The 20,386-nt window shown below is 37.1% G+C and overlaps 2 protein-coding genes and 1 long non-coding RNA gene across 3 annotated transcripts; 1 reads left to right on the top strand and 2 right to left on the bottom strand.

The window, feature by feature from the left end:
• The first annotated feature begins 1,208 nt into the window (after positions 1–1,208).
• Positions 1,209–11,640, top strand: LOC147539775 (uncharacterized). Its single transcript, XR_015225314.1, has 4 exons — positions 1,209–1,405; positions 4,426–4,933; positions 6,530–6,651; positions 7,719–11,640. It is a non-coding gene; the product is annotated as an uncharacterized LOC147539775 (long non-coding RNA).
• Positions 1,565–9,295, bottom strand: LOC147539776 (pleiotropic drug resistance protein 1-like). The gene is made up of 23 exons (XM_086640793.1): positions 8,589–9,295; positions 8,327–8,447; positions 8,140–8,228; positions 7,965–8,049; positions 7,726–7,885; positions 7,517–7,593; positions 7,369–7,422; positions 7,172–7,262; positions 6,785–7,086; positions 6,411–6,692; positions 5,825–6,141; positions 5,591–5,751; positions 5,342–5,445; positions 5,085–5,241; positions 4,825–5,006; positions 4,412–4,744; positions 3,947–4,237; positions 3,766–3,849; positions 3,527–3,660; positions 2,957–3,184; positions 2,607–2,778; positions 2,248–2,502; positions 1,565–2,012 (listed from the first exon to the last, which is right to left on the bottom strand). Exons 1-23 carry the CDS (start codon positions 8,909–8,911, stop codon positions 1,755–1,757), a joined length of 4,260 nt encoding a protein of 1,419 aa, XP_086496919.1. The 5' UTR covers positions 8,912–9,295; the 3' UTR covers positions 1,565–1,754.
• On the bottom strand, positions 9,575–16,568 carry LOC147539774 (pleiotropic drug resistance protein 1-like). Its single transcript, XM_086640792.1, has 21 exons — positions 16,056–16,568; positions 15,745–15,865; positions 15,536–15,624; positions 15,353–15,437; positions 15,077–15,236; positions 14,906–14,982; positions 14,736–14,789; positions 14,550–14,640; positions 13,557–14,457; positions 13,302–13,462; positions 13,104–13,207; positions 12,857–13,010; positions 12,504–12,772; positions 12,068–12,400; positions 11,691–11,981; positions 11,510–11,593; positions 11,294–11,427; positions 10,961–11,188; positions 10,548–10,719; positions 10,151–10,405; positions 9,575–10,062 (listed from the first exon to the last, which is right to left on the bottom strand). Exons 1-21 carry the CDS (start codon positions 16,376–16,378, stop codon positions 9,805–9,807), a joined length of 4,344 nt encoding a protein of 1,447 aa, XP_086496918.1. The 5' UTR covers positions 16,379–16,568; the 3' UTR covers positions 9,575–9,804.
• Between the last annotated feature and the right edge of the window lie 3,818 nt (positions 16,569–20,386).

Here is a 20,386-nt window from a genome sequence, read left to right as displayed (position 1 = left end):
AAAAATAGTTGAAAAGCAAAGTTTTCTATTGGTTGGAATTATAAAGTAACACTTAGAGAGTCTCAAGTAGACACTCTCATTTTAGAGTTTCTCTCTCTAGACACTCAATAATAAATGTGTCCAACTCACAATAGAGTGTCTAACAAAGTGTTCCATTGGAGATGATTTTTTAACATACACTCCAAAAAGTCATATGTGGCACTCTAAGTGTGAGAGATTGAGTGTCCCATTGGAGATGCTCTAACACAATAATTAGTACGGGCTGAATTATATACTTTAGAGGAAATTGGGCTGGAGACCCAATTTTTTGTTTTTTTTTGTCAAAAAGACAAGTTATCTTTTTTTCCTTCTAGGCACCATGAAAAGTTTGGAAATAGGCTTGAAGGACAATTCTAAAAATCCCTTAATTTTGTATACCTGAATTGACCTTTGTTTAAAGGAAAATTTTAGAAACACCCTCAGATTTTCCAAAAACCCTCACATTTTATATAATCTTACTTCTTAGTTACTTATTTTGTTAGGGTTTGATTTTGCGAAGCTTTGCAAACTAGTTTGCAAACTGATTTGCAAACTGATTTGCACTACTTTGCAAATTGGTTTGCAATCTGGTTTGCCTTGCAGAGCTTTGCAAACTGATTTGCAAACTGGTTTGCAATCTGGTTTGCCTTGCAAAGCTTTGCAAACTGATTTGCACTAGTTTGCAATCTGGTTTGCCTTGCAAACTAGTTTGCACTGCTTTGCAAATTGGTTTGCAAACTAGTTTGCAATAAGGTCAGTTTTGTCTTTTCCCTATATTAGATAATTTACAAAAATGCCACAGGGAGCCGAAGCCCATAAAAAATTGTCCAATCCTTTTTAACCAAAGGCCAAAGTTTTTAGGGAGTTTTGGCCAAATTTCCCTATATTTTATATTGGTCGTAACAGAATAGTTAGTCAGAGAACAGAACAATAAATTTGATATTGGTCATACAGTTAGCTTCTGATCACAATAAATATATTCAATATGTAGCATGGAAGACTGTTTCAGCGACGCTTCCTAGTGTTTTGATTGAACAACACTTCCACTTTATACGACGCTATATGAATTAGCGACGTTTGATTCGCGACGCTTTATTTTTGCGACGCTTTATTTTTGCGACGCTTTATTTTTGCGACGCTGCTAATCGCGACGTAATTGTAGTTTAGCGACGTGTTCCTTTTTTACTTTTAACGACGCCGGAGTGCCCAAAGGATCTTCCCGACTAACATATAAACTACTACTCCACTAAACTAGAAAGTAGAAACGATGAAGGTCTAGTGAGTCCATCTTCATCTTCTCCAAAACCACTTTCTTCTCTCTCTCTCTCTCTCTGGTAATTCTTCAAAGATCGTTTGAATGTCTCTGCACTTTCTATTGAATTCTCAGGTATTACGTCGAACACCTTCCATGCATTCTTTAAGAACAACATTTTCCATACATATCCACAACACTACTTGATATTTGTTTTCATGAATTTCTGTGAAAGGGTTTCAGGATGTCTAAATTTTAGTATAGAATTCTTCATTACAAGAAGAAATGAAAATCTTCGACAAAGAACTCAAATTTTATTCATCTCAAATCAGAAACTAGAAAGGATTACATGAACTTGAAAATATACATGATAACTGTACATGATAGAAACTTACATATCTTGAAACAACAAGAATAATGTGTACAACTTTAATTACTTGATAAACAAACTTATGTTCTTAGGGATAAAATGCGAGAACGTTCTTTATCTTCTTTGGAAGTTAAATGATCTTATGGCAAATGCAAAGATGAAAGCAAAGAGAACATTAATCCCAACAACAACGACTGCAACCACGGGAAGGAAATCATGTTCGTACCCAAAATAATTCTTCAAGAACTCTTCCACTGTTTCATTTGATTCAATCTTTGTTTGTATATCTCCAAATTGTGTTAGAACTAACCCATATATGCTCCACGCCACAGGGCAAGCCCAATAGTACCATCTCCACCATATCGGTATTCTCTGTATTTAACCAAAAAAGTATTAACAAATCAACATTGTCTACCCTTTTTAGTACTCCACACACACACACACACGCACGCACACGCACGCACGCACACGCACGCACACGCACGCAGGCACACGCACGCACGCACACGCACGCACACAGACGCACGCACACGCACAAAGAATATGGCAACTCAATCCTCAAATGAAGGAGCGAAAGCATTCTTCGAGCAAGAATTATGGGACATACCGTTCGTGGCACTACAAAGCCGGAGAAAAGATTCCATAATCCATAGAAAGCCGAAGAAATAATGGCGGAGATGTTGTGATTAGGAGTCAAGGCCACCGTCATCATCCCATAGTACGTAAAATATAACAATGAGAAGTACGTAAAGAAGAAATACCAAAAGAACTTGGCAACTGTCCATTCAAATCCAATCATGGCATAAACTAAAACTCCGTAGATTGCAGCCTGGACAAAGACATAAGGCATCTCGATCGCCACCTGCAGCAATGAGAACGGTAAAGACACAAGACAAGTAGATTTCTTCAACAAAACTCAGTCTTTTACAGGGAAAAGAAAACTTCTCAGAAGAAAATAACTGTTACCTGTCCGAAGGCATATGGCAAGGCAGAGTACATGCCGGCAGCTCTTTCTCTATAAAAGACAGTTCTCTCAACATCAACAACTGGTTGTATCGAAGCTGTATTTTGTACACCGAGAAACAGAACCGCAGCATACATAGAACCCATAGCATTAAAGAGATCTTGTCTTTTACCCCTGCATTTTGTGGAAAGGTGGAAATGTATTACTCTTGAGTCTTGACATTGAGAATGTACATAAACATATTTCTCTCTAGTTTAGAGTTCAATGAACTTATAATCATGAAAAAGATTTGGTGACCAAAGAATAATTTATATCCATTTTAGTGACATTGTGGATTTTCATGATGACTTACGTCTTGCTTCCAAGATCCCAAAATATTGTTCCAAACATCAAGGCAATGCAGGTTGTGAAGATAAATCTAACTGCAGTATATGAAGGGTTTCGCCAGTATGACCAGTATTGTTTCCACAGGCAAGCTGCACATTGAGTGATGAAAGATCTTGAGTACTTAGTCGGGAAGTAGAGGTCCCCTGAGCCAGAAGGAGGGATACTTAGTTCCTTGATAAGATCTTTGTTTCTCCTGAAAATAGTCATCATACAGCATCTTCAATAAGACGAAGTTCGGAAATAGTTATCATAATTTTAGGAATTTTCTACCAAAATTCCACTATTAAGTTAAAGGGGAGATGGCCAGAACTTTCTGAGGCAATGTTTTTTTTTTTTTTGTAAAATTGGATCCATCAATTTTCTTTTCGGCTTCAGCTCCTTATTTAAGGTTCGCACAGGTGTTGTACAGAGTAAGGGTCGTACATGTTTGCCCACAGTTTGCACAATTTGGACAGGTGAATCATAGGAGCCCAAGCCTATGAAAATATTGACATGTCCTTATAACCGAGAGCGGTCTCCATTAAGTAAACCCCACCTGTATGCTTCTGAGTTTTGGTATATTTCAGAGAAGTTAATCCCTAGACCGTCTTCTTGTCCGGCTGAAGTAACTTCCAACATCCATGTTGCCGGATTGTAACCTTCTTTTATTTTACTTACTCCTTCAATTTCCTGTATGAAATCAAAGACATTCTTGTCAGTAATTACTATTCAGTAGTTAATGAAAGGAAGCTTTCAAGAGTTAAACCAGCAAGTGACTCAGGACATTGCCTTTACCTCGAAGTAGTTGATTAGATGGCAAGAGTGCCGACCCAATGGACCAACATAAATTTCCTCTCCTCCTCTCTTCATTAGGAAAAGCTGCAACATGAAAGATATTCCCATTAAGTTGGACATATTTACAGATAGTGACATATTGCTAGCTTATTCATCTATTGTACTTCTCCCACAGTTTCACCTCGTCGAAGGCTTCGAATATGTCAATGCTGGGCTGGTGAATGGTGCACACAACCGTTCTTCCTGTATCGACTGTGTTCCTCACTGTTCTCATCACAATAGCAGCTGCCCTTGCATCGAGCCCAGATGTTGGCTCATCCATAAATATTATAGACGGGTTTGCTACAAGCTCGACAGCGATAGTTAGGCGCTTCCGTTGCTCAGTCGAAAGCCCATTGACACCAGGAAGACCAACTAGTGCCCCACTCAACGGAGTTAGCTCCACAAGCTCCATGACCTCCTCAATGAACATCTGTAGTCCTTTAATTAGTTTTCATTAAGCTTTAACCCAACTAGATCAAAACAGAAAATCACTTTTCTCTTGTCTGTCTAATTTTTTGTTATCTTTAGTGTTTCAAGTAAACTATTCTATTATTATATGCTTTTTAGGTGGATAGAAAACCAAATGTTTCTCTAACAAACTGACCTTTCTTGTTGCAGAATTTACTTCATTGGGCAACCGAAGCCACGCAGAATAGAGAATGGATTCATAGACAGTAACATGGGGAGAGTGAATATCATTCTGCTCACAGTATCCTGATATGCGAGCGAAGGTTTCCTGCTTCTTTGGATACCCAGATATCATGATGTTTCCGTCAATATATCCACCGGTTTTTCTCCCAGCCAAAACGTCCATAAGAGTAGTCTTACCAGCACCAGTTACACCCATTAGAGCTGTCAGAACTCCAGGCCTGAAAGCTCCACTGACACCCTTCAGAAGCTTTAACCGATCTTCGGTAACTCCTTGACCTTTCATTTCCTGGAAAAAAATTAAACTCTTGTTTATCGAACTCATGTGACGATAGATAGACATTATCAGTCTTTGAAGCGTGAATTTACCGTCGGCATGTCGACAGAGTAGGAAACTTCATCAAAAGTGATAGAAAGAGGTTGAAATGGAAGAATCATTCCACGCTTTTTGTTAGCTTCTTCTCTTAGCTCGGTTCCGGTTAGTGACTCCAATTCTTCTGTTCTTTTAGTTTGTGACTCTTCATTTACAACTGCTCTAGACTTTCCAAATGCTGCATCAGATGGATCACGGTATTAGAAACTTTTACTGAAGTTTAATCTTTTCAAAGAAAGAGCGGATAAACACTTACGACTAAGATAGGTAAGAGCTAAAGTGTAGAGGGCATTCAATAGGAGAACATAACCAAACAATGCTCCCACTCCAATCCAATACCAATATGGTTCAGCGAAGAATCCACGGGATTTAATAACTAGCACTCCTAGTGTTTCGTTCGAACCAGGAAGAACCTATTTAGCAGTAAATGGAATCAAACCTTAGCTTATTCAGTTAGGAAACATTTTCTCTTTCTGGTTTCAGATATGCAAGTTGTATAATTGTATTTCTTACTTTGTTCCAACTCTTCCCAAGAAACTCATTCACTGCAATTGCGTTCTGCCCATACATCAAAGGAGATACCCAGTATCCCCATATCCACCACTTCTTCACATTTTCTATATGAAAGAGTGAATGATGTAGAAAATTGAATTATCAAAAAACCCAGATAAAACCAAAATCAGAAAAGAGGAAAAACAGATAAACAAAAAAAAAAAGCCCAGGGCCAACATCAGCTTTAGGTTTGAAGTTCCGTTAGAATACCTCGTGACAAAATGAAACCACTTAAGGCTAAAAGGATAACTAAAGAAAATGATGCAAATGTGCTTGCAACAATCATGTTTCTTCCTAGTCCTGCAATTGTTCTGAACAGTCCTGATGCCATTTGATTCACAAATAGGAGTATAAAGTACTGTCTAAATAGCCTGCAGAAAAAATTCAAATACCATTAATGAACTTGTAGAATCTGGAAATTCACGGAGTGGTCTTTGATCTTACCTTTCGACATTTGAGTCGAATCCAATTACATAGTAAGTTATGAACACCCAAACACCAACTTCTGCAAATGTGATAGGAATTTTGAGGATCCATGTAGGAAGAGAATACGCCCATGCAGGGAAAAAGAGCAGGTCTCTCTGCTTGTAGAAGACAGGAAGCTTTACAACAGTCATGGCAAGCTCCGAGAACCCATTAAACAAAATTACAGTAAGAACAAAAAATGTAGCTCCCAAATATATCCCACCATCTTCAATGCTATCTCGTTTCATTTTAGTACGTAGAAATAGAGTCATTGCTACTGCCGCTATAAATATAAGCTGAAAATCAAATAAACTAATGTTAGGACAATGCTAGGTCGATACAAGCTCCCTAGACAATTTTTTTGACACTACTCAAGTACTCATTATATACTTTGTTTTATAGGATTTGGATCTTCAGGTCTAGAAAATAGTAAAAGCAAATGTCAGATGATCAGTGTCAATTAGCGTGTCGAGAAAACTGGTGCAACGAGCATTATTACTTATGTAAAGCGTAATCACTAGTTTGGAGCTTGAGAACAAAACTCAATTAGGCCTTGTTAACTCACTTGAACTAACTTGAAGATGTAAACGAATGAATTCCTTTTCATTAGTAAATATTCTCTTGCTGTACAAGCTTTTAGAAGTTCCATTTTGCTAATTCCATATCTTTCTGTTGTCAAAGCAGCAGGGTGGCTCCTTTCTTTGTTGAATGGAGTGGCGAGTTCATCGCCTAACCTTCGCCCTACATGAAACGATTGAAAAGCCTCTGCAAAATCCTTCACCGATACAAAACTATACGGCTCATTGGTATGTGACCAGTATTGTCTCTGATCCTTTTTCGATGTCACCTATAATGGGGACAAAGTTCATAACTAGATATCGACAAAAAAATTAATGAAATGAGTAAAGCACTAGGATCAGGGAAAGGGAAGAAGATTACTTCCTGTAAGAAGTCTGCGACTCCTTTTCTATCGGGACATTTAAAGCCCATATATTCGAAAAACTCAAGAACATTTTCGCGGGGACCTTGGTAAACGATTTGTTTATCAGATAGGAGAATTACGTCATCGAAGAGGTTATAAGTTTCTGGTGCTGGTTGAAGAAGAGATATTACGGCCGTTCCGTTCATGATATGAATGGTTTGCCTAATGGAGTTCACAATCTGAAATGTCGTTGAGCTATCTAGACCGGTCGATATCTCATCCATGAACAAGGCTCTTGCCGGACCGACTAGCATTTCCCCTAAAGTGAGGAATCAAATTCAAAGTTATCTACTTGACAATAAAAAACTTAACAATTCTCTATTTTCAAGCATGAGTTGTTCTACCTGTTGTTACGCGCTTTTTTTGACCACCAGAGATACCCCTTACCATTTCATCACCTACCATCGTATCAGCACAGATTTCCAGACCCAAAATCTGAAATTTCAGATGGTAAAAGACAGAAAATTCAAGAATTTGGTATCTGATAAGTTTGTAAAGATTCTCTTCGTAGTCATAGATGATAAGTTTTCAGGGATTATACCTTTAGAATATAGTCAGTAACTACACTGGCTTCTTTTCCTTGTAATGCTGCTGCCTGCATGAAAAAAAAAACCTCAAATCTCCAGGCACTAATTTTAGCTTTTGCCTAAAAATATAAATAAATTTCAACAGCTCAGAGAATTCTTCACCTTCATGTAGACATCGATATCAGGATCAGGCTTAATATTTGCTTCCTTTTCTCTTCTAGACAGCTCTGTCATCATATCTGCAGAGTTTTCCAGGAATTGAAACTTTTTGTTCAGATTATGTGAAACTCTGTTTCTCCCACACTCGTTCTGTACATAAATTCGTATTTATATGTACGTGTGTCTGAAGAATTCAATTTTTCAGGACTAACCGTAACCGGTTCCAGCTCCTTGACATCTTGCCGAGAAAGCCAAGGTTTCTCTCACTGTCATCTCAGCAATATGAAGATCATACTGACTGATATACGCGGAAGTCCTTTGTGGAACAAACTCGTCCATCCCATGGCCATTGTAAGTTACTCTCCCTGATACCTGATGTTAGAAGCAGAATCCATTTCAAGTTATCAAGTACTTAGGACATGAAATCCGAGTAGGCTAAAATTTTCATTACCTTGAGGTCTTTATCAAGTTTTCCTGCTAAAGCTAAGAGTAGAGTAGTCTTTCCAGAACTTGGTGGGCCTAAAAGTAGTGTCAATCTACAAAACCCTCACAACATGAAATCAGTATATATATAGAAAGAGAGAGCTGTTGAAGTTTTCGCTATCGAGTTTAGACAGAGTTTTTACCTGCAAGGCTTGATGATGCCATTAACATCATGAAGGATTGAAAATGGTCTCTTTCTACTAGGAAGAATATGGAGAGAGCTCAAAACCCCCTGTAAAAGAAAAGAAGATTATAGGAACACACACACACATATATATATATATAAGATAGTAAGTGACTAAATGCTTTTCGATAAGAAATTAAAATTACCTCTATAATATTAGCAGTAAAATTGAGAATTGTAGGTAAAGCTCTGCCTCCTTCATAAACTTCTGCATCTATGCTGAGATGATCATACCTTACTTCTATAGTTGGGATATCAATTCCAACTCTAAAACAAACACAAAAACCAATAGTCAAACCTCCAACAAGATACTTATAACATATCAATTTAGAGAGATAGAGGGTTGACTTCAAGAACAAAAAAAACAGATTAGAGAGTGAGACTATGAGAGAAAGAGAGAGTTAATACGTATCGATACGATTCTTGAGCTTCAACAAGAACTTCTCATTATCTTGCTCTGCAACTCTTAACAATCTTTCAATCAATTCTTTTTTATCTTGAAATCCAAGATTTTGAATATCAACTTCTCTTGATTGACCTTCTCCTACAGTTAAGATTCCTCTCCTTACTCGATTATAAGTAGGAAGTTTCTCTAAAGCTGCCCACACCAAAGCTTCTTCATCATCTTCATCTCTTGAAGATCTTGAAAATACTTCTCTAGTACTGTTCCTCCATATTGATGAACTATTTCTTCTTAAACTAGCTACTCTATAAAGCTCACCAGTATCCATTAGAACCACCTTAAAACCTCAATAACCCACAATTCTTCCACTTCACATATTCAACAAACCCACAGTTATTTCAGGTTTGGAGAGTTACTAGTTGATTTTACAACTCAAACCCACCTTACTCACAAAGAAAATGAAATAAAGATCAAAACTCGGGGTGGTTTTGTTTCCTAATCTATTCTTATTCTTTCCATTAGTTGCAGAGAGATGGAAGATTTTAATCATGGGTCATAGTTGTTTGAAAATCAATGATAGAAGAAGATTTATATACTAATACTACTAGTTAATCAGTCCATAGGAGTAGGTTTGTTTAAGCTCAGATAAGTCTGAGAACTTGAACAAAAACGAAAAACTAGTCAAAAGTCAATCTATTGAGAGAGTCAGCTTGACAAGAAAGAGGAGAGAGAGAGAGAGAGAGAGAGAGAGAGAGAGAGAGATTTTAATAAGTTTCATGTTAATCTGACCGTTGACTTTTTCATTTCCATGTTCCTTTAATTTTACAGCAAAATCTTCCTTCTGTCATATTGACAATGTCTTGTACTATAAGTTAAGATATAATTAAATTTAGCTCCCTGTTACTTTCCATTTTTGAAAATATACCCCTTCTCCTAAGGTCAAATAATAATAGAGAAACAAAACCAAATCTTAAAACTTAAATAAATCAACTTTGGAACCCAAATATATTCATAGCTAAGAACAACAAATTTACACTTTATGATTGAAGATGAACAATGATAAATTAGTATCTGACATACAATCGACGTAAACAAATCAAACTTCATAGTGAAAAGTTAAAAACAACAAAAAATTAAGAGTATTTAGTACACTTTTTGTAGAGAACTCATCGTTCTCTTGGAGATGTTACTTGTTGAGAGTAATAGCTCGGTAGAATAGTTCTATCGTCTTTGGAAGTTGAGTGACCTTATAGAGAAGGCGAAGATGAAGGCAAAGAAAACATTGATCCCAAGAACAACAATAGCAACCACTGGAAGGAAATCACGGTCAAACCCAAAATAGTTCTTCAAGAACACTTCTACTGATTCGCCCGATTCAATTGGTGTTTGAATATCTCCAAACTGTGTTACTGCTAACCCATACAAGGTCCAAGCAACTGGACAAGCCCAGTAGTACCATCTCCACCATATTGGTATTCTCTGAAATCGGTCGATATAGTATTAGTAAAAGGGAAAAAATAACTAACACAAGAAAGTACTTAGGAATGGTATTTCAATAGGAACTTACCGTTCTTGGGACGATAAATCCTGAGAAGAGATTCCATAATCCGTAGAAAGCAGAAGCAATAATGGCAGCAATGTTGTGGTTAGGAGTAACGGCAACAGTCATCATTCCATAGAATGTGAAGTAGCACAAAGAGAAGAACATGAAGAAGAAATACCAAAAGAACTTGGCAGCAGTCCATTCAAATCCTATCATGGAATATACTATAAGTCCATAGATTGTAGATTGAATGAAGATATAGGGTATCTCAATCACCACCTGCAGGATAAGAAGCAAATTCGGTGAATATAGAAGGAAAAAAATAAATCTCTTCTAGTTTTCTCTTCCTGTACTTCCTAAGTTCTTGGAAGAATCAGATCAAGACGAAGATATAATATTGAAAGAGTAATAGTTGTATTACCTGTCCGAAGGCATATGGCAAAGCAGAGTACATTCCAGCAGCTCTTTCTCTGTAAAAGACAGTTCGTTCAACAGCAACAACGGGCTGCACCGACGAAGTATTTTGTACACCAAGAAAGAGAACAGCAGCATACATAGAACCCATAGCATTAAATAAATCCTGTCTCTTAGACCTGCAAATTTCAAAATGATGGCAATTAAGGGAGGTGAGAAGTGTTAGCAATGAGGGTATGGCTTTTGGTAGGACCCCGCTAAATTGACACCAGTTTCACTATTTACATTTTAGGGGAATGTGCATCTTCATGAATCATATCCCAAAAACAGTAAAAGCAACAGTCTGATGACCAGTGACAATTAGCATGTCCAAAATTTTTCTTTTGCTAATCAAGCATTGTTGTTCAGTATATGACTTACGTTTTGGTACCAAGATCCCAGAAAATTGTTCCAAACATCAAGGCGACAAATGTTGTGAACAAAAATCTAACTGCAGTGTATGGTGGGTTTCTCCAATATGACCAATATTGTTTCCATAGGCAAGCCATGCATTGAGTGAAGAAAGATCTTGAGTACTTAGAAGGGAAGTAAAGGTCTTTTGAATTTGGAGGAGGGATGCTTAGTTCCTTGATGAGCTCTTTGTTCCTCCTGAAAATAGTCACAATTGTAGATCGGTAAGATTTCGAGAACAGATATTGAGCTCAATTTGAGTCAAGTCCTATTGAGAATCTCAATTTAAATAAGTCAATTCACCTAAATAATTCGGAGTTTCGATATAATTCGGTGAAGTTAACTCCTAGACCAGCTTCTTGTGCTGCAGAAGTAACTTCCAACATCCATGTTGCAGGATTATAACCATCCTTTATTTTACTAACTCCTTCCATTCCCTGCACAAGATTGGAATTTTTCGTTAGTCTTTCAGTAGTAGAAATTTGAAAATTGTTATTTTTAGTTTTTGACAGGATTTACCTCAAAGTAGTTGATCAAGTGGCAAGAATGGCGACCTAGAGGCCCAACGTAAATTTCCTCTCCTCCTCTCTTCATTAGGAAAAGCTGTAATATCGAAGATTTTCAAAGAGTTGTTAAATATGGTATATTACGCACTCCATAAAATGATAGTGATACTCTTAATCTAAGCTGTGTTTCTCACCTCGTCGAAGGCTTCGAATATGTCAATGCTAGGCTGGTGAATGGTGCAGACAACAGTTCTTCCTGTGTCTACAGTGTTCCTCACAGTTCTCATCACAATAGCAGCAGCCCGGGCATCAAGCCCAGATGTTGGCTCGTCCATAAAAATTATAGAAGGGTTAGCAACAAGTTCCACAGCAATGGTTAACCGCTTCCGTTGCTCAGTTGAGAGCCCATTTACACCAGGAAGCCCAACTAGTGCTCCGCTCAACGAGGTTAGCTCTACAAGCTCCATAACTTCATCAATGAACATCTGCGGGAATTATTGATCAAGTTTATATTTACTTTCTTGTTTGATTCAATCAAAAGTAAACCTATATATATGTCAAACTAACCAACCTTTCTTGTTGCCGGATCGACTTCACTAGGTAATCGAAGCCAAGCAGAATAGAGAATGGACTCATAGACTGTGACATGAGGAGAGTGGATGTCGTTTTGCTCACAGTATCCTGATATACGAGCAAAAGTTTCCTGCTTCTTCGGGTAGCCAGATATCATAATGTTTCCATCGATATATCCACCAGTTTTCCTTCCGGCAAGAACATCCATAAGAGTGGTTTTACCAGCACCACTGACACCCATTAAAGCTGTTAGAACTCCTGGTCTGAAAGCTCCACTAACGCCCTTTAGAAGTTCCAATCGATCTTCGGTAACTCCTTCAACTTTCATTTCCTATATAAATTCAAAATAAGTTTGAATTTCAACCTATGTTTTATTTTTATAGTATTTTTAAACTTAAATTATCAGTTGATTATATTTTGAACCTTAAATTTACCTGTGGCATGTCGACCGAGTATGTAATTTCATCAAATGTGATAGAAAGAGGTTGAAATGGAAGAACCATTCCTCGCTTTTTATTTTGATTAGCTTCAATGGCTTCTAACCTTGCCGAAGATGATGCTGCTGATGTGCTTCTTTTAATTTCCTCGTCACCAGCAGATCGACGACTCGTGGAGCTCTTTTTGCTAGAAATTGACTGCAACTCTTCTCCAGCCTTTATGGCAATTGAATCATCAGGTATAACTGCTTGAGGCTTTCCAAATGCTGAAGAAGAAATTCGCGTACAAGATTAGAAAAATGTTGTCTCAAATCCAAAATCTTGAACAAAAAATGGAAGAGAATACTCACGATTAAGATAAGTAAGCGCCAAAGTGAAAGACAAGTTGAATAAGAGGACATATCCGAATAATGCTCCTACTCCAATCCAATACCAATATGGTTCGGCAAAGAATCCACGAGACTTAATAATAGCTACTCCTAGTGATTCAAACCCAGGAAATGGCTACAAAATAGTTATGAAATTCAAACATCAGATTTTCGAGTGGAAATACTAAATCTTTGTTCTTGTTTTCTACTTGCAGGCCATAATACTTACTTTGTTCCAACTATCCCCAAGAAGCTCATTTACTGCAATTGCATTCTGCCCATACATCAGAGGTGATACCCAGTATCCCCATATCCACCATTTTTTCACATTATCTGCAGCAAAGACAGAATAATTTTCGATGTTCAAAACAACGAAATTCGGAGAGAAAAAACTGAAAATCATTTGATCGAGTTCTGATAAAAGTACCTCTAGACAAAATGAAGCCACCCAAAGCCAAGAGAATAATCAAAGCAAATGCTCCAACTGTGTTTGCAACAATCATGTTTCTTCCCACAGCTGCAACTGTTCGAAACAGTCCTGAAGCCATCTGGTTAACAAATAGGAGGAGAAGGTACTGCCTAAACAACCTGAAAAACAATATTTTTCCGAAATCTCTTCATTAGTACTGAGCAATCTAGAATTCGAATGTCGAACTTGTAAGATTCGGTTAATGTTCTTTACCTTTCGACGTTTGGGTCGAATCCAATTACATAATAAGTGATGAAAACCCAAACAGCAACTTCAATAAATGTGATAGGAATTTTGAGAATCCATGTAGGGATTGAATATGCCCACGGAGGATAAAAGAGCAGATCTCTTTGCTTGTAAAAGACAGGAAGTTTCATAACAGTCATAGCTAGCTCTGAAAACCCATTAAACATAATCATCATAAGAGTGAAAAACATAGCACCCAAGTATATCCCACCATCCACGATGCCATCTCTATGCATTTTAGTACGTAGAAAAACTGTCATCGTTATTGTAGCCATTATCATAAGCTGAACCAACTTGAAGATATAAACGAATGAATTTCGTTTCATCAGTAAGTATTCTCTTGAAGCACAAGCTTTTAGAAGTTCCATCTTGCCAATTCCATATCGTTTAGTAGTCAATGCTGCAGGATGACTCTTGCTCTTGTCAAATTGAGTCGAAAGTTCGTCTCCTAATCTTCGACCAACATGAAATGACTGATAAGCCTCTGCGAAATCCTTGACACTGACAAAACTGTATGGCTCATCTTTACGTGTCCAGTACTGTCTCTGGTCCTTTTTCGATGTCACTTCTTGCAAGAAATCTGCAGCTCCTTTTCTGTCAGGACATTTGAAGCCCATGGACTCAAAAAACTCGAGAACATTTTCACGTGGGCCCTGGTACACAATTTGCCCGTCTGATAAAAGAATAATGTCGTCGAAGAGATCGTAAGTTTCAGGAGCGGGCTGAAGGAGAGAGATAACTGCAGTTCCATTCATAATATGGATGGTTTGCCTAATCGAATTCACAATTTGAAATGTCGTTGAACTATCTAAACCAGTAGATATCTCATCCATGAACAATGCTTTTGCAGGCCCAACCAACATTTCCCCTATAAGATAGCATCACGAAAAATCGTTACGATTCTGTCAGTATATAAGCAAAATTCAATCTCCATTTCAAGACATATACGGCCTGTTTTACCTGTTGTAACTCGCTTCTTCTGTCCGCCCGAGATACCTCTCAACATTTCATCCCCCACCATTGTATCAGCACAGACTTCTAAGCCCAAAATCTGAAATTTTTTGCAGAGAAATCCGTAAGAATTTCACATCGATAAGTTTTTAGGAATTTCTTTCTTAAGAATTGATCGTTTCATCTCGATTATACCTTTAGAATGTAGTCCGTGACAACACTAGCTTCCTGTCCTTCCAATGCTGCTGACTGTAAAAGTACAAATTACTCAACATTCTAAAGCATACAAAACCAGTCCCCTGAAACTTAACGAATTCGATAATATTTAAGAAGGGTATCAAATAGATTTAAGAACAAAGCGTCACCTTCATGTAAACATCGATATCAGGATCAGGTTTAATGTTTGCCGCTTTTTCTCTCCTTGACAACTCTGATAACATATCTGCAAATGAACCAAAAACACTGATTGATTAAGACTTTGTGAAAAGAACATCTTTAGAATTGATTTAGATGAAAATAGTTCGATTTTGACATACCATAACCACTTCCAGCTCCTTGACATCTAGCCGAAAAGGCTAGGGTTTCTCTCACTGTCATTTCTCCAATATGAAGATCATATTGACTAATATATGCAGATGTTCTTTGTGGGACAAATTCTTCCATTCCATGACCATTATAAGTCACTCTACCTGATACCTATTGTTTAATCAACAAACCCAATTCAGTTTTCGACTCGAAAACGAAAATTACTCTAAGAAAAATGAAAATAAAATCTCACTCATGAAACTAGAAGAAATCAAAATCTTATTTACCTTAAGATCTTTATCAAGCTTGCCAGCCAAAGCCAAGAGAAGAGTAGTTTTTCCAGAGCTTGGGGGACCTAAAAGCAATGTCAATCTACAAAAACAAAATAAGAAAATGAATCACTAAATTCACTAAAACCCTAAAATTCAAAGAATTGCATGGATTTGAGTAGTGGGATTGATAGTTCTTACCTGCAAGGTTTGATGATTCCACTAATATCATGAAGGATTGAAAATGGTTTCTTTCTACTAGGAAGAATATGGAGAGAACTCAATAAACCCTGTAAAAAAAATCAAAATTAGAAAATGGGTATTCTAAATAAGATTGAAAAACCCAAAATGGAAGATGGATTTAAGGAAAAAAAAGAAGTAAATGAGTTTGGATTTAGAATTAAAACTACCTCTATGATATTAGCTGAAAAGTTGAGAATTGTAGGTAAAGCTCTTCCTCCTACATAGGCTTCTGCATCTATACTTAAATGATCATATCTCACTTCTATTGTTGGAATATCAATTCCAACTCTGAAAATAGAAAAACATAAAGATTGTCAAACAGAGTCTAGAGAGAGAGAGCTTGTAGAGAGAGGAGAGAGAGAGAGAGAGAGAGAGAGAGAGAGAGAGGAGGTGAATTGTTAGAGAGAGAGAGAGACATGGGTTGCTAGAGAGAGAAGAGAGGTGAATTGTTAGAGAGAGAGAGAGAGAGAGTGAATACCTATCAATACGATTCTTGAGCTTTAACAAGAACTTTTCATTATCTTCCTCTGCAACTTTCAACAATCTCTCAATCAATTGTTTTTTCTCTTGAAACCCAAGATTTTGAATATCAACTTCTTTAGCTTCACCTTCTTCACCAGTGAGAATTCCTTTTCTTATTCTATTATAAGTAGGAAGTTTCTCTAAAGCTGCCCATTTCAAAGCTTCTTCATCATCTTCATCTCTTGAAGATCTTGAAAATACTTCTAAAGTATTGTTCCTCCATATTGATGAACTATTTCTTCTTAAACTAGCTACTCTATAAAGATCACCATGATCCATTTAAACCCCCACCTCAAAACTCCCCAAACTGATAAATCCAACCAAACCCAGATATATTTTCTTCCAAAGTTTCAATCTTTTAGAGAGAGAAACTTAATTCCACAATGTCTTACAGAGATAAAATGATTATACCCAAGTTTGGGTATCTCTGTTTTTTCTTCTTCTCTCTCTCTCTCTCTAAGTTCCAATTGAAAGAAAGTTCAGAAACAGAGAGATATATATAAATAGAAAATTGTTAATCTTCCATTAAAAAACCAAAAATGAAAGAAGAAAACGTGGGTTGATTTGTGATCAAGTAGTTTAGATAGAGAAAATTAAACATAATTAAGTCAATAGAACATTCATATAGAATAGAGAGAGAGAGAGAGAGAGAGAGAGAGAGAGAGAGATTCCAAGAAATAACTAAATACCTAGCTGCCTTGGATTGACCACTGAATTGAATTGAATTTTAATTATCTTCTCACAGTTGCTTTTCACGAGAAGAAGAACTTTAAGTGCTGTCAGTTGGACTTCAAAATAAAATATATTTTCCAAATAAGTCCCTGTCTTTATAAGGTAGTTTAAAATAGGTCCTTTTGGCCATTCTTACTATATTAGAAATTTGGAATCTACTTCTCTTCCAAAAACATATTTTTATGGATTAGTTTGTTGTGAGATCGTGGGGGTGGTTGAATCGTATTTATGATCTTTTAACATTTTTCGAAATTAGGGAATGGAAAAAGAGATTATTATATGCTTGAAATAGTAATTTCTCACCATATTACATATAAGTTTATGATTTTCAGGTGTGTGGTTTATGAATTTATCTTACAGAGATTGCTTAAAGTAATGTCCTCCACGTGTACCTCATAAATCTTACTTAAAATTACTTGGGTTAATAGTTACACGGTTCTGATCAAATACATAATCAACTATAACTAGGAGTTCAAAATTTTTGATAATGATGTAAACTTTACGCAAATGATATAACCAACCATTTTTGTAATAACATGATCCTCTTTGTGAGTCATCGTACTGATGTTGCTAGTCATATTCACCAAGAATCAAAGGAGATAAGAATAGAGAATACTTGTTAGCCTTTATGGTACAAGTGATTGCCCTCTTTTAAGAGAATGTATAGAGTTCAATTATTTTTTGCTATGTTATGTATTTCAATGTGAAAAATGTAAGGTGGTTTCCTAATTTATGAATTTGATTTGCGTGATTTTAGATGTCGGACTTTGATGTATCTGGATCTTCAATGCGTGACTTATTTTGGTAAGAGACACGATAGTTTTTTCAAATGCGATTGTGTCCAGACTTCTTATGGCTAATTCGAATGGCATCACAATCTCTTGTCTAGACGAGCTCGATGCATACGAGAGAAAAACAAAAGCAAGGGCTATCCCCTCATATGTAACCACACCTTGTGGGAACCACACAATGTCAGATAGACGCGAGCTTATTCTCTCATCTAGTCGCCTCGATCGTATCTAGAATTTTATCTCCAGCGCAGTTATCAGGCAAACTTGGACATGTAATTTCTAAAATCTTAGTGTCTAAAACTCGTCCAAATCCCGTTAATTTTTTGAATATTGGGGATCCGCAGTCGGGTTTACACTATCCAAAAGGAGGACACGTTTACGCGCTACTCAAAAGAATAGTACCTCCCGACGTTGTCTATATTAACACATCAATGCCAAGGCTCAGTAAGTCACTTGAGCTTAATGAATGTTCGAGAAGCTAGACAATTATAGATGAAGGACATCCAAACATATATTCTCTCCTCACAATTTGGGATTAAACACACTTCTTATTTCATCTCTATTCTTGAATAGACGAACAATAATAAGTGACAAATACTAACGAGTTGAACTCAGACTCGGACAACATATCGGTTAGCATTTTAAATTCGGAACTCGACCCATTTATTTGATCAAATTGGTTGGGTTGGACCTGCGCTCAGATTTCACGAGTGCATAAACCCTAAAAGACTCGGATTGTCCAAGATAGATTTCAAATTTTTTAACTTTTACCCAACCCTAAAGACAATATTTTCCTACCTTCCATTTGGCCCCCTTTTTAAGAGTTTTTTTTTATCTTCTTTCATCCTTAATATTTTTCATCGCTCTATTTTCTCTCAATAAAATAAAAGATCACACAATTTTGGGAAGGGTCATACCTAGGGCCGGGAAAACGGTCTAAAAATTCGAAATCCAGCCCTAACCGACCGATCCGAGATGACTCGACGCCCGAGAAGCACCCGAGTCGGGCGTACCTGACTCGAAATATCGAGTGGAAGCGGGCAGAACACGGGTTAGGCCTCTTATCGAGTCCCGACCCATTGAGCTCACCCGTTAGACGATCGATACTAGTCCGCCCGATCCTAAACACTACCCGCCCGCCCGATCCTACACGCTACCCGACCACCCATCTAATACCCGAACCTTTTAAATGATCCAACGGTTGATACATCACCAACCGTTGGATCAAAACATTTCAGGAACCCTAGCCGCCCACCACCTTTATAAATACCCTTCAAGACCCTAATAACACCCTTTACAAACCCATCCCCACCGTCCCCTTCTCACTTTCTCTGAGTATTTCTCTCTCTCTCTCTTAGAGCATCTCCAATGCAACACTCAATCTTAGAAACTCCGAGTGTCACTTAGGATTTTTAGAATTTTTTTTCTTAAAAATCCTCTCCAATGCAACACTCTATTTGGATCTCTAAGATGATGTGTCGAGGGTGGAATCGAGATATCTCAAGAGGACACTCTAGAAATAGAGTGTCCTCTTGAGATATCTCTAATTGTCCAACTCATCAATATTTGATTTTCAACCAATAAAAATCGAGCTTTCTATATTTTCTAAAATAACTAATTATTTATTTACAAAAATAACTATGCCACATAAGTAAATAAGATAAGTTTAGAGTTTTGCATTGGAGACAAAAAAAATGAGGACCTTTATTAACGCCACCTATGACTAAGAATCTCAAATGGAACTCGACTCATAGGATGAACAGAGATTTTTTTTGAGCTTTGCATTGGAGATGCTCTTAGATCTTGATTAGGCAATAACCAACAACTTACCACTCCTTGAGAGTATGAGAAGACCATGACTGAACCTTGTATGACTCACTCTCTCTCTCTCTCTACCAGACACTCATTGTTCAGATCAACAATCTAAATGGGTAGTAATATTTAGTTCTAACCGAAGTTTATATCTCTATATCAAGATGGTTACAGACCTATTCGTGAAAGTTCGGCCGATATGTCGATGATCTACGGATCAAATGAAGCGTTTTGAAGCTTTAGAACTTCACTTTAAGATCTGATTTGTATATTGTTAATTATTTAATTTTTTTTATGTTAAATGATGTAAAATAAATCAAATAATGGATCATGTGTTTTTCGTTTTTTTGTTATGTTAAATGATGTAAATCAAAGAATGATTCAGTTTTATTTTTGACGTAATTTTTATCTATATTAATATAAAAGATGAAATTCAGTTTAATTTATTTAATTAAGTAATTTTTGTTATGTAATTTTTTTGTTTAATTCAAAAAGCCCGCGACCCATCCGTCTGAACGAGCTCTCGGGCAAAACCGGATCGCGTGCACAAAAATATCCGTATTTGTCCGACTCGATTTACCCGACAGTCTGATCGGACTTCGAACGGGATCCCCCGTGCCCGCTTAAGAAGAGTCCGTCCGATCCCAACCGAACTCGCCCGATTCCCATCCCTAACTTTTGAGATGGGTGGACAGAGTCCGGTCACAGGTTCTATGGCCGCTTTCGGAGCCGTATAATATACAGAATCGTCAAAGAAAAACAAAGAAAAATCAACTGAAATAACTGTGGGAGTGTGAGTTAAATTGACCTTCACTTAAAATTTTGTACTTGGCTTCTAGAAGGAAAAAAGGGTCAGCCAATTTATTGGGGGGTCGATTCTTCCTCGATCGACGCACTTTCTCTCTCTCTCTCTCTCTAGAAGACTAAAAGTTATTAAAATCTTATCAAAGTT

Source organism: Eschscholzia californica, unplaced genomic scaffold, assembly GCF_041429995.1.
Source record: "Eschscholzia californica isolate CP2 unplaced genomic scaffold, dmEscCali1.0.p SCAF_5, whole genome shotgun sequence".
NCBI lineage: Eukaryota > Viridiplantae > Streptophyta > Magnoliopsida > Ranunculales > Papaveraceae > Eschscholzia > Eschscholzia californica.
Note: the sequence above shows the minus strand (reverse complement) of the source record. Positions and strands in the feature narration are given on the sequence as shown.